General features: G+C 47.9%; 1 protein-coding gene across 1 annotated transcript; it reads right to left on the bottom strand.

Moving 5' to 3' along the window:
- Positions 1-9342: 9342 nt before the first annotated feature.
- Positions 9343-14375, bottom strand: Tmem247 (transmembrane protein 247). The gene is made up of 3 exons (XM_028765110.1): positions 14141-14375; positions 13198-13524; positions 9343-9609 (listed from the first exon to the last, which is right to left on the bottom strand). The coding sequence occupies exons 1-3, from the start codon at positions 14255-14257 to the stop codon at positions 9343-9345; spliced, it is 711 nt and encodes a 236-aa protein (XP_028620943.1). The 5' UTR covers positions 14258-14375.
- Between the last annotated feature and the right edge of the window lie 3409 nt (positions 14376-17784).

Below are 17784 nucleotides of genomic sequence, written 5' to 3' on the forward strand. Positions count from 1 at the left end.
CTTCCGGAGATCTTCAGGAGGCTCTGCTCCTCCCTAAGATTATCTAAGAATTGAAACTTTGACTGAGGTGGGATGTCTCAAGGGTTTACCTTCTCATAAATCACCCAGGGATCTTCTGAGGGCTGCATCTGTGACTTCACTTCTTCAAACCATCCTAATAAATTTACTAATTCACCAGGTTGAACTTCAGTGGAATTCTTCTTTTGGTGTCCAGTATTTGGGATGGTCAGACATCTCTACACTTTCCCAAAAAGAGCCATGCAACAAAGATATGTTGGATACCTGGGTTGTATCTGCATAGAGGAAAGCCATCTGTAAGGAGAAGAGTACCTTGGCCTGAGGCTTCCAACCTCCAGAACTGAATGAAATGCCTGGTGTTTAAGCTTTCTGTGCCATTTGTTGTGGCCATCTGAACAGCTTAAGACTAGGCGGCCATGGGGTGACCTACTCAAGGAGTGCACTGGACAGAGCAAATGTACTGGAAGAATTTGGACAAGATGCCCCCCTCGCAAGCCACCGTCACACTGTCTGTGAGCTCCCAGGCTGGTTCCCAGACTCCCTTTGCCCTCTTTTGTTTCTTCCTCCTGTGGAATTGCTGCTGCGCCCAGCCATTGGATGGGATGTACAGCCTCACTATTCATGGTTCTGGCAACTCCAGGATCCAACGCAGACTTGCTCAGAGAGGAGGCATCCAGGGTGGGGGATGGTTTTGGGGGGTGGGGAAAGCTCCCACACTCCTCCCTACATTTTCTGCCAGGTCCCCTGGCTCAGCATTTTCAGTGGGGCTTCCTGGTGGCTGCTGTCCAAAGCCTTCCTTCTGTCCCAGGACTGAACAAAGGCCCCTTTGATGAAAAGTGTAAGTCGAAGTGACCGTCTGTCATCTGAGGCTCAGGAGGATAAAAAGTGTAGTTGGGGCTTTCTAACCCAAAGAAGGAGTAAGGTGAGAAGGAGGCAGAAGTCAGGAGGGAGGGAAGAGGTGTGCCCAAGTTGGAGACCTTGAGTTCTCAGTATAATGGTGAATGGCATGGACTTGGAATGTGAGATGCTCACTAAAAGATGCTTCCTGCGCGCGCACTCTGCTCCTAGCGCTGGGACCTGCATATAATGGCTTGCCTTGGGCACCAGACTCAGAACCACCAAGCTGGGTGCACTCCAGTGCACAGAACCAGCTTCCTCCCTGCTGCAGGAGGAAGCTAAGGATGACCTCTCAGGGATGGGATCTGAAAGACCCAAGAGGCATCTTCATTCACTGCCAAGGCTGGCTTTGTGGGCCTGCCATAGGCCACAGTTGGAAGAACCTGTACTCTTCTGTCAGTACCAGGAAGTCCTAATAGTTGTCATTGACATGGGCATGGTATGGTGTGGGCGTGGGTGTCAGAGACATCATCCTTCAGGTGCTGGCCACTTTGTGTTTTTTTCTTGTCTCCTTCCTTCCTTCTTTCCTCCCTCCTCCTCTTCCTCCTCCTCCCCCTTCTTCTTCTTCCTCTCTCTCTCTCTCTCTCTCTCTCTCTCTCTCTTTCTCTCTCTCTCTCTCTCTCTCTCTCTGATACAGAGTCTCTAGCTGGCTGACCAGAGGCACTCGCCTCCCCCCATCCATTCCTACCCCAAGAGAGCCTTGCTTCTTTACGTGGATTCTAAGATGTGAACTCATTTTACCAACTGGCCTGTCTCTGAAGTCCTTGGCATTGGTTTTGAACAAGAGAACCTGAATGTTGTCCTTTGTCGACTCCTTGCCAGCAGGTCCAGGTGAGAGGAGAGAGGTCCCCGTCCCACTGGGTCTCTCTCCAGGGCTGAGTGGGATGGCCAGTGTCGATGGCCCAAAAGAAATACACCGAGCTGGGAGTCTTGTCGAAGCAGGAACTCAACTTTATTGCACCAGCCTCTTGCTTATATAAACTCGGAGCATAGGGAGGGGGATTTTTGGTGGGGTGAGATGACGTAGGAGGTGGGGAAGGGTGACGGAGGGTATGGGGTGACTGACAGGGCCAACAGCAAAGCTCTACATCAGCAACAGTGGGACAAAGGCAGAGCCAAACAGGTCTTGCTGAGTCACCCTGGTAAGGAAGTGACTGAGGCAGATCTCAAAACTGGAGTCAGACTTAGGCTCTCCCACAAGGCCACAGAAACTCAAGTCCCAAACCAGGGCCAAAATGGGCCCAATAGTCCTTTTACACCAAGCTCACAAATTCTGGAGCCCTGTCCTCCCCACTTCCCTCGGGTCTTAAATTCAGGCTGACAACGTTAACCTGTTCAGTTCTGCTCCTGAGTGAATGAATCACAGCCCACCAGAGAGGCTGCCATCTCATTATGGGGACAATGAGGCCTTTGATGCCACCATTCTACTTTCTGAGGAACAAAAATGCTTTCCAATACACACACACGCACACACACACGCACACGCACGCACGCACACATATACACACATGGTGTGAGAAACTTGCAAGTCAGAGCCAATCTCCTGCTTCAGTCTTAGATCCCACGAAGTTTAGGAAATATTGATAATGAACTTGCAGCTGTGCCCCTTTGGCTAATTAGGTGTAAATAAGCCACAGACTTTAAATTATGTAACAGGGCTTGGCCAAAACAGCCTCAAAATGTGGGAGTCCTTGCTGTTTTCCTGGGCCCCGTGGAACAATCCCATCTTTTAATCATGCTTGACCTTCCTGAAGGAACAGCAGCAAGCTTTAAATAATAAATGGGTGGATCTGAGCAAGAGTCCCCCAAAGCCACACACAGGAGACATAAGACAGGAGAGGCAGACACAGGCCTGGAGGGATTCCAGAACTTTCTGGTAGTTCCTGGGGTGCTGGTTGAAATTGATTGGGTCCTCAGAAACCCATAGCAAGGACTGGTCAAAGAGCAGAGGGAGGAGGGACAGACGGTGGTGTCCTGTGGTCATGCTACCACTCCGGCTGGTGTTTGCCCATGCCAGGTGTCAATGGAGGCCCCACAGCACATCTGGGACCCACACTCAGGCCCTCTTCCCGCCTCATTTTCTATCTTTGTCCTTTTGTCCCTTTGGAAAGTCCTCCAGGTCAACAACAGGGCCTTACAGTCAGAGAAAATGTAGCCTCAGCCTGGGCAGCAGGCTTCTAACTGGGGTGGTACCTGTCACAATGTTCCTGACTCTGGGCTTGGGATGGGACCCAGGAAGCCTCATCTGCATGGTGCTCCCGCAGCTTCACTGATGCTGCATGGTGCTCCCCAGCTCCACTGATGCTGCAATTCACCTCTAGATACAATCTCAGGTCAACTAAACCAGATGTTATAGTCATTAATTGTGGGACTGCATAAGGGTATCCTGGGTCATGGTTGAGCAGGCGCCTAGAACCCCGAGATTCTCCGTGGAATTCTGCGTGAGAACCGGCAGGAGTTCGGTCCCTCCCATCATCCAGGATCCTGAAAAGCAGTCACATCTCCATAGAGTCACATAGGCCAGGCTATAGGCCTCAGGCCCTAGGGATTTACATACTAATGAAGGCCAGAGGGCAGAGGAAATTAAACATTCCTCCCCCAGATCCTCCCCTAATCCGCCCCCTTTCTCCCTCCCTATATAGCTCGGGACTGCTCTGAGTGTTTTTTGGGGGGGTACGCCTAGATCCATCTATTATCCGCCATGACAATAAACCTTTTTGGAACCAAGGACTTCCTCTTGTTACTGGGGCCTGCCGCCGCCAAGGCCCTCAGGCCGCTGGAACCATAGGATCTTCCTCCCTAATGAGGGACCCGCCACGGAGGCGCAAGCCTCCGTGGCGGCCTTTTTAAATTTTCCCCACAATTAATTAATTATATTAGTTAGTAAGCCTTTATTTTTCTCACTGAGTTTCTAGGTAATCTCCTTGTCATATCAATGGTACCCAAGAAGATTAAAGGACTTGTATTCACCTGTTCAACAGGGGTGACAACAGAAAAAGATGGGGGAACTATGCCTGCTGCCCTTCCCCCTCCAATAAATGACAGCAGTCTCTTAGCTCTAGCTTATCCTCAGACTTGAGTTGGAAATCTATGATATTCTATTTAGAGGGAGACAAACTGGTGTCTTTCCCCTCTTATGCCTACTTGAAATGTTATTAGGGCTTTGTTTATTTGGGCTAAAGCAGAGTGGACCTTGGTAATGAGTTCCTTTTGTGAGGCAATCTTTAGCAGTTGGCTGTAGGACCATGGCATAGCTCCCCTGGCTGACAGTGGGCTGTGTTCTGTGGGATCTGAGATCAGGAAGGAGAGTTACTCTAGCTAGTTACTCCTTGAACACACCTCCCAGTTTTGGAAGAGGTCTGACACTGCTCTGTGTACCCTTCTAAGTACCCGGACAGTGCTGTTGCCCCGGTGGTAAATGTCAGGTCAGTTCTAGGTATGCGAGGATCCAGATGAAACTGTGAGCTTTCCAGTACTGTATGCGGTTCCACTGTACTCTTCCTCGGGTGGATATATCATGGGGCTACGCCCAGATTGGCTGCAGCCATGTTCCACCTGCCTGTCTCAACCAACCAAGGCTCTGACTCAATAACTAAGACCTTCTGAAGCAGGAATGGTGGGCAAGGAGTTCATATTCAGTTACTAACCCTTGCCCTTAACCTATCAGAATTCCAATTCAGTTTAAGGCTGCAAAAGTACTCAGGTAAAAACTGTGACATGGCCAGACAGTGCAGAGGTTCCTCCATCTTGTATTCTTGATGAGGCCATTTCAGGTTTTTTTTTGTTGTTATTGTTGTTGTTGTTATTGGTTTTAGTTTTTTCGAGACAGGATTTCTCTGTTTAGCCCTGGCTGTCCTGGAACTCACTCTGTAGACCAGGCTAACCTCGAACTCAGAAATCCGCCTGCCTCTGCCTCCCAAGTGCGGGGATTAATGGCGTGTGTCACCATCACCCAGCACCATTTCAGTTTTAATCAGGATTTTATCTCCTTAATGGAGAATCCCATGGAATATTATCCAACCCTATTCTAAGAACCTAAGGTCAAGATGCTCCTGCTGATTTATCTTAACTTCTGTTAAACTTCTTGCCTGTGCAAAACTCCCCTTCCAGCTAACTGCTTATCTTAGCTTCTATTAAACTGCTTGCTTGTGCAAAACTTTTCCTCTGTAGCTGCTGATTGAGATACCAGGATATGGATTTTGCCTTTAAAAAGACCCTTGGTCTAAATGCTCTGGGCTACACTTGGGTTTCTGAATACCTAGGTATAGTTCCGGTCAGCTGGAACAAAGACTTTCAATTGTCTATAAAATGTGTGGAGTAGGTTGACCAGATGCTGCTTGTATTGCAATGCTAATGTGGGCCCCCCAAACTGGTTGCCTCAGAGACTAGAGATGAGAGAGTCCACACATAAACGCTAGCTAAGTAGCCCTGCCCCCAGTTTATTGTTATTGGTAAATAAAGACGTCAGCATAGACATAGGTGGGATTTAGGTTTCCCAGGCTTGGGGTCAGAGAAGAATCATGTGGAGAGGAAGATGAATGGAGGAGGGAGAAGCCTCCATGGGTTAGGAGTCAAGAAGATGTAGCCCTGTGGACTGGCCAATTGCAGTTAAGAACAGCCCAGATGAAACATAGTAAGTAGTAATAACAATTCAAGATCATCAATAGGAAAGTAGATTCTAATAGCATAGAATGAGATACATGTCCAGCTATTGTGCTGCTTAAGGATTATTGTAAATATAAAGGTTTTATGTGTTCTTTCATCCAGAACTAAATGATAAAAGTGGAGTAGAAACCCTGGGCAGGGTTTAAATAAAATCTACAACAGTGTGTCTGAATGGTCATCTATGGTGGGCTCCCTATAGCAAAACCTTACCAACTCAGAAGCTCTGTAGCTAGAAGCAGCCTTATGATTGTATCTGACCAATGAGATATAATCAGAAATCTCTAGTTGAGGCTTCTTGGGAAGTATTTTTTGTTGTTGTTGGCTTTTAAAAAAGATGTTGAGACAAGTTCTACATAGTCCAGGCTGGCATTGAACTCACAGAGCTCTGCCTGCCTCTTCCTCCTGAGTGTTGGGATTGAGGACTTTCGACCCCAGGACCAGTTTAGAAAGCCTTCAAGAGGCAGTGTTTCCACCCCATCTGCTCTCAGTCTGTAGGTTGGTGCCTGGAGCTGTGGTAGCCACCCTGAGAGAATGAGGCTGTAGCCACAGGATATAAACAAAAGTGATTGCCATGAGGACAGTGGGCAGCCCAGAGTCAGAGCCCTCTGTCATTTCAGAGCCAGTTTGAACCCTTGCTTGGACTGACCACCCGGAACTTCTTGGTTTGTACAAGCATAGACCTTGGTAAAGTTAAGTTGCTGAGGTGTTTTTTTTTAAAAAAAAAAAAAACAAAAAACAAAAAACAAAAAAACCAGTAGACTGTAATACTCACACTCTGAACCTCTAAAACAACGTGTCTAGACTAGAAATGGGAAGAGGAGCTCAAGGTGAGCGTGGGTTCCAGTCTTTTGGGAGGGGTGGGTGGAGAAGCTTCTCTCTCGCCGCCTCTTTTGCATCATTAGACTTCTTTACAAGCTTCGGGGCTCCCAGTTTCCTAAAGGATCAAGTTCATGTTCCTGAGACCAGCATTCAAGAATATGAAACTGGGCTGGAGCCAGTTGTCTAGCCTGTTAGCCTTTACAGTACTCCTCTGAGCAAGAGCACTCCGTGTCTTCTACCTCCGTGGTGATCCTTGTGTGAGTCCTCCTCCTTCTCACTTACTTGTTCAGGTTTCCTAACCCTCCAGGGGCTGTTCTTACAAGAAACCTTCACTGGTTCCAACCAACTCCTCTTCATACCCAAGGTCTCGATGAAGTAAATTATCTTCAGTGTTCTTGTGTGTGAAAGCTGCTTCACCAGGCAGGATTGTGAGAACCTGGGAAGAGTGTGCTTCAAAATACGACTCCTCTGAACCCTAGAGTTCTCTGAAAGAAGGTTTTAATACACACTTTGCCTCCCTTGGCAAGCTGGATCCTTAAGCATTGAGCTGGATACTTGGCATCGGACGCACTTAAGAGCCGCTAATGTGTTGACTTGTTGCTAGGTTGGTTACCATTTAGCTGTGCCTCTTTCCTGTCCTTTGTGGCTGTGTCTTTCCGGATTTTCTGCTTCGCATCTCAACAAGGAGACTTGTCCTAAGTTGGAAGGTGATCATTTGGAGCTGGATCCTAAGATCCTCAACTTAGATTTGGGTCGTAACTCCTGGCATCAGTCTTTAGACACTAGATCTGAGCAAAGGGAAAGAGAGTTTGTGTCTATCACCCAGGGTGTGCTATGCTAACTCAGTGACTTCAGAGAGTTCATCTTCCTCTTAGGAAAACATTCAGGTCCAGCGTTGCCAGACAACAAGAGTGATGAGCTAGCCTTGACATTTTGTTTTTACCTGGTGCCCACCTCTGTCTTTGACAGGAGAATAGGTGGGCTGGAACAATTTGCTCTCTTAATCATCTTTGCCTCAGTCTCATGCCAGAAACCTGAATCAAATAAACAGTCTTGAGACTTGACCCTTAGCAAGCATTTCCATTGCTGAAAGTTTAATGAGAAATGCCAGTGTTACCGTTTGCAAGCTATAAGTGCCTATCACATACAGCTTTAAGTGGGGATGGATGCATTGAACTGGATAGAAGATGGGAGGTCACTGTGGACATAAACGGCAGGCTAATATGTCCTGACAGTGTGGTCCCAAGATGCTCTTCTCTATTTCACCGAGCGTCACAGAACTCAGCCAAGCCCCATGACAGAGGAGAGGAAGGTTGGCGTGGGCTCACCAAGAGCTTTACCCCCTTGTGTGACTCTCAGTGCCAGCACTGGCTGGTGTAGCTGCTTGGGCTGGCGGAAACAGAGCAGTTGACAGTCTGTACAGAGAGGTGCTGGAGGAAGGGTGGAGCCAGCAAGGCGGGCTTGCTGGAGAAGCTGAACTCCTTTTCTTTTTGTGTAAATCTTGCAAATTTCCCTTCTGGGTTGAGCCTCCTTTGTTTACTTGCTGGCTGGTGACTGTCCCTCTACTGGAAATTGTTTTTTATGATCTTTGTAAGTCTGTGTGTTTGTATCTACCCCTCTCTCCACCCTTTATCCCGTTCCCTAACCCTCTCCCACTCCCCCTCCATCCACCCTCCTCCCCTCCTCTGAGACTAGGCTCCTTTTGCATATCTATCCTTGGCTCCTTAGACAAACCACAGAGACCAACTGCTCTGCCTTCTGAGTGCGAGGATTAAAGGCTGGTGTCACCATTGCCTAGCTTATTCATAATAGTCTTGTGTGCTTGGCTAATATAATAGTCTGTGTGTGTGTGTGTGTGTGTGTGTGTGTGTGTGTGTGTGTGTGAGTTGTGCTGAGCTGTGCGTGTCTGATTTTTTTTTCTTCCACCCATTTTTTCCAGTAAAGTAGCAGTGACTTCCTCCAGGCTCAGTTACTTGAGGCCTCAGCCACATCGAGGACCCTCCACCTCTCTGTCGTGGGGGTGTGACTATATTTTCTGCTTGCCTTGCCAAGGGAAGCTCTGGCTGCCCTGACTTGTGGCCTGCAGAGCTCTGAGGAATGGCTCCTCATGCCTGGATAATCCAACCTCCCTTTCCACATCTCAGAGCTGTAACTGCAGTGGCAGGAATGAAGATATTCTAAACCTAGAGGCATTCGCCCTCCTGCCTTTGGCCATCAGACTCCTGAAACAACAGACCACAAGAAATTGGGATTTCCCTAAGAGTCTCATATTGAGAGAGGAGAGCTGAAGTCTGGGCCCAGCCCAGGAGAGCTTGTCTCCTGGAGAGAGAGAGTTTATACAATTTTCAGACCTTGCAGGAGAGACTAGCTGAGCCACTGATGACAGACAGGACTGCACTAAGACTGCTTTGTTGTGTGTTGCCTTGGCTCTCTATGGGACTCTACCCTTTGTGTTACGACCCCAGAGTTGTCCCTCTTTCTGGTGCAGCCGTGCTGAACACAGCCCCACTCTGCTTTTCACTATTGTCTAAGTGGCTTGGGAGGACAGGCGGCCGAACCCAGTTTGTTAAGGCTTCCAGGATGCAAGCTCTCAACTGGTAGCTTTAATAACAGTTTCTTTTGCCACATAAAGCAACATTTTCAAGATTCTGGGGATTGGGACAAAGTCATGTTTGTTGGGGGACTGGCTGATGTCAACCCTGCAATTTAAAAGAAAAGAAAAACGGTGTGAGTGTGAGATGTGCTGGGATCAAGCCAGCTTGTTCACAGATGTGACTCTGATTCTAGAAAGGTTTTCTAGACCCTCCTTGAATATCTACACTCCCCCAAGCCTGCTAAGTTCTGAAGTTCTCCTGTGGAGAGGAGGCATGGTTATACAGTCTCAGGGCACGGGCCTGGCTGTGGATCTCCATGCTCAGGTGTCTGCAGCTGGCACCTGTGCCATCAAGCCAGGTTGTGATGGGAGGGAGAATGTTGATGGCGCACAGATGGCATTGTCAGCGATGGAAGAAGCAACGGCACTTGGAAGTAGGACCACAAGGTTTTAATCAAACACAGCAAGATGGCCGCAAGGCAGAACAGGTAATGCTTGGAGAAGAGAAAGAAGACCATCTCCTTGGCAACGTAGATGATGTGGATGAAGATGAAACAGTAGAGGAACATGGCGAATTGGTTCTGGGGGAGCAAGAGGTCCTGGAGGCCTCCTGAGAACTGTAGGAAAGGAGAGAGCACAGCTGGCAACACCACATCTGGACTCAGTCCTGCCCTGACTCTGGAGATGACCTCTCAGAAGGCACTGTATGGTGAGATCTCCTTTCCAAGACCACAAGGAAGGAGAAAATAAAGGGAAATATTTCTAGTGAGACCACACTGGTGCACAGAGGGATCTCATTCATTTTCTCTTTGAGCTTGTATTCTCCCTGGTGACCCCAGGCACTAGGCCACTGCAGTCCTTTCTCTGCTTTCTCTTCCCCTGGGGGTTACCCATGTGAGCACGTTCTCAAGGATTCCAAGGTTCCCAGGACTCTGGGTCTTAGAAGCCTTTGGATAATGTTTCCTGATAGGCTGGTTTTCTAGACAGTGGCACTAGGAAAGAGCATGCCTTGAGCGTAAGTCTCAGACTCCCTTTGTCCTGGCATATGCCACAGGGTTAGTCCATAGCCCTCACCCCTGGGTGGAGGCTGTTTTCTGGGGCAGATGGTGAGAGTTATAGACTCCCTGACCTCGTAAGGCATTGGATTTTCAGACAGGCCTGCATGTGAGTTGCTCTTTTCTGAAGTCAATAGCTGAGCTCAGACTGACCCTATTTTAACTGTTATCAGTGTGTGAGGCAAAAGCTGATATAAACATTTTGGTCTGAACTAAAGAATTTGGCATGGTTTCTGCTCTACAATATTTTTTTTAGGATGTCATATTTTTAACAGCTAAATGTCAAGGACTGAGATGCCCCAAACTAGTGAGAAATACTAGTTTAGGTGTATTCAGTATAGTTAAATTTATTCATCCGTTCATTCATCCCCCCTTTGCCTCCCCTTTCCCTCCACCATTAAGAAAACAAGATGTATAGAAGGCTCAATAATCAAGCCAAATCCCCAGTTTCACCCCCTTTTTAGTAAATGAACTGTAAATAAAACATTTTTCGTAAACTATTCCCAACGGTGCAGGCCTTGAAGACATCGTTGCTGAAAAGGGATAAAAAAATGAGAAGGCAACTATATCAAGAAACAAAGCTAAAGGGAGGAAGTGATTCAAGCTATGTGGCCTCTAAGGTGACAACAAGGAAGACACCCAGTGAAAGACTGGAGGGAGAGACTCCTCTACATAGGGCGGCACGCTGTGGTCAGGGCTCTGTGTTGACTTCCGCTACACTCTCTGCAGCCTGCATGCTGTTAGCCTGAATGAGGAAGGGAGGCCATCATAGTGTGTGTGTACACACACACACACAAATATGTTTGTAGACTTTTTCAAAAACACTTCTCATAGTCTATCTTTAAAAAGGCAGAGGATTTAACGCTAAGGATTTTCCCCTCATCCAGCAAGGAGAACTATTTTTCAAATTAAAACGAGATGGTTGGGAGATGTGGACCTTACAATGCTGGGATCACTAATTTTCCCTGTCAACCTGACAGGACCTAGAGTCACTTAGGGGACAATCCTCTAGGCGTGCCTATGAGGTTACATAGGTTAGGTTACCTGAGATGGACAGACACCCCTAACTATGGGTGGGAGCCGTGGGTGTGGAGTTCTGGACTGAACTATCTGAGCACTTGTGGCTGAAGCAGTGTGACCCACTACCTGCAGCTCCTGCCACTGTTCCCTGAAGCTGTGAGCCAAACAGACTCTTCCTTAGGCCATGTTTGTCAGGGACTCTGTTGCAGCAACCAAACTAATACAAACACCATACCTGACTTAAACAGCTTATGGCTCAAATTCTGTAGCAGATTTTAATCCTCAGATGCTGAGAAAAACCTAGGAACTTACAAGAATTGAAAAATAACAGAGAATGTGGGAGTGTTCTAGAGAAAGTCAAATATCTTCTAGATATTAGAAGAGGGAAAATGTATTTCAGATGTCCCAATCCAATAAGCTTTGCTTGGCTCAGTAATATTCCTTAATGCATAGTAAGCAGGTATCTGTGCTTTTCTTATGAAAGAGTAATTTTTCTTATGAAAAAGATAATTAGTAAGCCAGCATTTGTTCACTGAGGACAAGTCCTGTCAAACAAACCTATCTTCTCTTTGAAGAATTGACCAGCCAATGAGACAAATGACTCGGGTAAGCAATGCCTTATTCTGGGAAGCTTCCTGACACAGGACAGGTTTCTTGGGTGAGCGGCAGAACTTTGAGCAGGAGACACTGTATCAGCATGGCTGATGAGTGGCGCCTTTGATGACCTGCAGTGAGGTCTTGCAGTGGGATTTACTTCACATCCTTCTCAACAGTTACAGCCATAGCTTAGATCATGACACGCTTCTCAGAATCGAGGATGAGTCAGCTGTGAAGTGGAGCTAATTCATCACATTCCGAGAAGTGATGATGGAAGTTACTGCGTTCGGGTCGACAGTGAATGGTATGAGTTCATAAAAATGGTAATAGCTAACAATTACTGAGCACTTGCCTGCTGTGCTGGTCCACTGCAAAGCAGAGTCCACGCATTCTCTCACGTACTCTTTACGATGACCCATGAGATGGGGTCTACTTTAGTGACGAGCAAACCAAAGCTCAAGGGGGATTAGCAATGTGTGCAAGGTTAACTGGTTTAAAAACAAAAACATACAGCTTGAGTTTTTACCTAGAACCTGACTTCAGAGACCAGGAGGCACTTCTCTTAAGTGGTGACATCTTTCATCACAGTGTGTTTAGAATGGTCTGACCAATGTAAATAAATAAAATATCAAAAAAAAAAAAGAGAATGGTCTAACCAGAGTATTAAGTACGTCAGGTGGCATTCCATCTCAATTTTTCTTTTGAAACAAAGTCCCTCTCACATAGCCCAGGTTAGCCTCAAACTTACTATGACACCTTGAACTGATCATTCTGCCTCCATGCATGGTTTAGTTGGTGCTGGAGACCCAACCCAGGGCTTCATACGTGCTGGCCAAGTACTCTGCCAACTGAGCTGGATTCCACCCCTCAGACGAACTCTCTTGTCCTCACTTAGCAAAGTACGGGTTGAGTATATATTTCTTGTGAAAAGAACGTTGCTTTGGTTGGTTATAAGGCAGTGTGTTCAATAGAGAAAACTCAGTCCTGAAAGGAAGGTAACAGTTCTGTTGTCATTGTCAGTCAGGTGACAGGGACTGCTAGCACATCTTATGAGAAATAGAAGTACTGGAAAGAGGCTGGAGTGATGGCTCAAAGGTTAAGAGCATCTGGCTGATCTTCCCCAGGTCAGTTCAACTCCCAGCAACCACATGGTGGCTCATAACCCGCTACCGGCTACAATGAGATCTGATGCCCTCTTCTGGCATGTGGGCATACATGCAGGCAGAACACTGTATACATAATAAATACATCTTAAAATAAGAAAAAAGGTGGTGGAAAACCTGACGTGGTATGAGTATTGAACACGAAGAGACCATCAAAAGGGATTCTGGGTAGAAGATGTGGTTTCAGGATATCCCCTACTCTCAATTCTCTTTTTGCAGGATGGTCTCAGGCCATCCTGCAAACCGACCTAAGCACCAGCAGGTAGAGGCAGCTACATGATGCTCACCACCTCTCAGCCAGACCTGGGACCAGCAGACCAGGTGCATAGCCATGCCAGTACAGCCGCAGCCCAGAGCCCCACTCCGCTACCTGGCGAGGCAAAGCCTGCTGCTGCTGCTGCAGCTGCTCCATCACTTCCTCGTGCTGCCGCTGCCGCTCGTTCTCCTGGTGCAGGTACTTGAGGCGTGTCAGTTCAAACTCCATGCGCACCTTCTCCAGCTCCATCGCGTTGTGGTGTTCTGTCTCCAGGGGCAGGGGCAGCTCCGTGGGTTCTAGTCCAGGTCCATCGCCAGCCTGACCCTTGGTGGTGGGGGCAGACTTCGGAGACAGTGACTTAGGGGGCCCTGGGCAATCTCTGTCCTCACAGATTACATTCTCTTCCAGGGTAGGCAGTTCTAGTTTGGGGGGTTCTGTGTCCTGGGATAGGGAAGAAGGAGTGGGTAATGGTGGGGGGTCAGTATTAGACTCCCTACAGCTGCACCCTCGGCTCTGAGCTTCAGGAGCCTGGGGTGCATTGCAAAGACTACCTAGATGAGGTGTTTTCTGGAAGTGCACACAGAGACTCTAGAACAGGAGAAGACAAACTGCCACGAAAGGCAGGTGCCTTAAGGTCGTGAGGCACGGGTAGGTGAGGTAGTTGTTTGCTCAGGTAATGGCTCTTTATCATGGTGGAGGTCAGTTTCCCGTTCCCCACGTTTCACCTAACTGTCAGACAGGTCTTTCAGGGGTTCCAGAGTGAGGAAGAAGCCCTGGATCTGTGTTGAAAGAACCAAGCAACACATGTATGTGTGTATGTCCTATCCACAGAGGGAAGAAAGGGCCTCAAATAGAGAGACAAACTTTTATGCAACCTTACAAGTCTATAAAGAATTGCTGGTTCCTGGTGGCAGCTGGGGACCAGTTATGGGGATGGGACACTGTTCTTGGCAACTGAATTGCCTAGCACATGCCCATAGGCTCTAAGGCTTAGAGCCCCCCACCCCCGCCTTCCGAATAAGATAGCTAGGGCAAATCACGAGAGGGATCCTCTTACCAAAGAAGCCTTTGGCTTCCCCTCGGGCATGCTGTCAGCAGGTGCCACCTTGGAGAGGGTGGGGCAGCTTTCTCCTGCCCCTCGGGCTTCCATCACCTCCCTGTCCTCTGCTGCCATCCAGATAGCCACACTGCTGCCAACCAGGGCCACAGGACATCTTTTGAGACAATACCATTTGGCTTCACCAGGTTCTGACCACCATCATAATCCCCTACCCTCATAATAGCCACATTCCAGTTGCCAGGGCACTTTTGGTAGAGGCTGTGACACCTTTGAGGAGTCTTAGTGAGGACAGAGGGTGGAGGACAGTAACATAGTTTAGGCAGTACGGTTGCCTGCTGGCAAGTCTGATAACCCAAATTTAATCCCTGAGACCTATACGGTAGAAAAAGAGAACCGATTCCTCCTCTCCCCCAACATGTGTGCTGTGGTGTATGTGTTACACCACGTACACCCTAATAAATATATATAATAAAAATTAAAAAAAAAAAACCTCAGTGGAGGTTGTGGCTTTCTTACCCATAGGGCTAGTGTGAAAACTGGAATGCCTCCTCACAGTGCAGGAAGCCAGCAGGATGAATCCCTTCCCTTGGGTTCTCCTTTAAAAAGAGTTTATGTTGGTGGTAGTTTGTCTAAGATGGAGTCCAAACCCCAGTGCCTCAGAATGTAACTTTATTTGGAGGTGGGATCTTCATGGAAATTACTGACTTGAAATAATGTCACTACAGCAGTCCGAATCCAATGTGACTAACCTCTTTAGCGGAGGACAGCGATGAAACCAGAGGGAAGACGGTGCAGACACAGAGCGAGACAGAAACATTGGGCTGGTTCCCTGGAGAAACAGACCAGCAGGTGGCATCGGAAAGAAACACGAGGACCAGCTCAAGAGATTATAGAGGTGGAAAAACCTCACATTCTCCTGTCTGCACGTTGAAAACCCAGGAGCTGGTGCTGTAACTACTGGGCAGTCCTGGAACAGTGATGTCAGCCCTCGTCCCAGGGCTGAGACCCGGGAGTCCACTACTGTAGCAAGCGGCATTCCCTTCTGTCTTGGCTTATTGAGGACCTCGGTGGCATGAGGCCCACTCACGCTGGACAGTCAGTCTGCTTTTCTTACTCCATTTCCTTCAAGGTTAATGTCTTCTAAGAACACCCTCAGAAAACACACCTATAAATGACGCTCAGCCAGCTGATGAGGTATCCTAGGGTTGGCCCAGTCACGCTGAGTGCACAGTGAACGACCCCAGGCTGGATCAGAGCCTCTGTCTTTGTGTTTTAAACAACTGAGCCTGTGGTGCTTTGATCCTAGTGTCTAGCCTTCAGGACACTGAATATAAACATCAGTTGGTTGACCCACTCAATCCATGAAACCCTGTCACCAGGGTGGGAGTCTGCCCTGCCCCACCCATCCCAGAGGAGGAGAGGGAGATGCTGGGAGGCTGGAAACATACTTTGTCATCTTTGGCTTTATAAAGACTTTAGCCAAACACTCTCAATAAATGGAGTCGGGGTCACACTGTGGAAGGAGAAATGCCGTGTGTGAATCCTGGCTTGGTCACTGTCAGTTGTGTGACCAAAGCAGTTGTTCTATGAATCTGATGCTTAGTGCTCACAGTCATGGATGAGAAAAGTACTAACAGCAAAAGGAAACGGTGTATCCCTACGGGACTAAGCAAATGATTGCCACAATGATTACTGTAATGATGGTGGTGGTGGTGATGGTGGTAGTGATGATGGTGGTGATGGTGGTGGTGGTGGTGATGATGATGATGATGCTTTGCTAAGGAGTGAAATAGAACTGAGATTTACTTTTTTGAAGCTGGAGAGGTTGCCCTCTTGTTAAGAGTGCTTAACCATTTGCTGCTTATGCAGAGGACCTGAACTTAGTTCCTAGCACTCTTGTCAGGCAGCTCATACCTGCCTGAAACTCCAATTCCAGAGAATCTGATGCCCTCTTCTGGCCTCAGTGGACACCAGCAAACCCACAGACACATGGTGCATACATTAAAGTCTGTAAATAATTTCCTTTTTGTGTATGCATATGTGTGAAGTATGATGTATGTGTTTATATCTCGATTGCTGCCCCTGCCCCTCCCCTTCTCCTATGGGAGGGTGGAGGTCCCTTTGGGCATACCCCTACCATGGCACACCAAGTCTTTGCAGAGCTAGGTGCATCCTCTCCCACTGAGACCAGACAAGGCAGGCCAGTTAGGGGAATGTATTCCACAGACAGGCAACAGCTTTAGGAATAGCCCCCATTCCAGTTGTTGAGGAACCCACATGAAGACTGAGCTGCACATCTGCTACATCTGTGTGTGTGCTGGTGGCTAGGTCCAGCCTCTGCATGTCTCTGAGTGACCCCAGATACCCTGTATTACTTGTTAACTCTTGAAGTCTTAAGTAGGAGAGCCCTGCCCAAAGAAACAATCGCATGGCCAAATAATCTTTCTAAACCACCACATAGAAACATACAGAAGTGCTGATGGCTCTTATCAGGCACATATCAAATATCTATAAATCTCTGTGCTCAGCTATTGAGACATCTGAGGCTACCTGACTCTTCGGAGGACGTAACTAAGCTTCATATCATGTGTGTTCATATCATGTGTGTCTCCATCCTTCTTGAGATCTGTGGGCTAGCCTGGGAAAATTCTTTGTGGCAATGAAAGGAACACAAGGGGCTTTTAGAATGTGTACCCCATGACTTTTGTCTTACACTATTGGCTAAAGCCAGGTTCAAGAGTGGGGAACTACATTGTTAGTTGGCAGAACTTCAAAGAAGGGATGGAAGGCAGGAACACAGGGCGTGAATCTGGGGGCAGGCAACTATAGCAAAGGAACGAGGGTGTAATTGGAAGAGCTGGATTTGGCTTCGTGGAAGGTGTGATGTCAGGTGTGTGGGATTTGAATAAGAGCAAGGGATGAGTCTGGGGAAACGCCCACTGGATAATCATCCATTTTCCCTCCCTGCCCATCTGTTCTTGTTCGAGAAGATTGCCCTCTGTGGAGTTGCTTTAATTCATTAAGCAAAAGAGAACCTGAGAGCTTCATTCCCCCCTCTCAGGACACATTTGCCACCGACTGCCCTTTATGGGCTGCCCTGAAGTTGGAGAAATGGGTCTCATAAGCTGTGGATATTTTTGAGAGTCACAGCACCATAGGAGTCAGTCTTGTCTCTTCCTCTGAGCTCAGAAGAAGGATGGGGGTGGGGTGGGGGTGGGGGGTGGGGAGTAGGCTCTCAGTAAAGAGTCAACATCACATAGGGGCCCAGCAGCAAGGACTTGGGATGGCCTGGTTTCACTGGGGTAGCTCTGGATTCAAGGCAGTTCTGGGACACAGGCCCCTAGGGCTGGCTTTCTTCATGCCAAGACCCTTGCTGTGATTTACCGTTGCTATGATCTGGATGATTTGGGGGTCTCTCCTGTGTAGTCTTCTCACCCCAATATTGCTTCATATTTATTGTTTGAGACAGGGTTTCTCTGTGTAACCCTGGCTGTCATAGAACTCACTCTGTAGACCAGGCTGGTCTCAGAGATCCGCCTGCCTCTGCCTCTCAAGTGCTGCAATTAAAGGTGTGAGCCAATATGGCTTGGCCATTCTCTCTCTCTCTCTCTCTCTCTCTCTCTCTCTCTCTCTCTCTCTCT

This window comes from Grammomys surdaster, unplaced genomic scaffold (genome assembly GCF_004785775.1).
Source record: "Grammomys surdaster isolate TR1022 unplaced genomic scaffold, NIH_TR_1.0 149, whole genome shotgun sequence".
NCBI lineage: Eukaryota > Metazoa > Chordata > Mammalia > Rodentia > Muridae > Grammomys > Grammomys surdaster.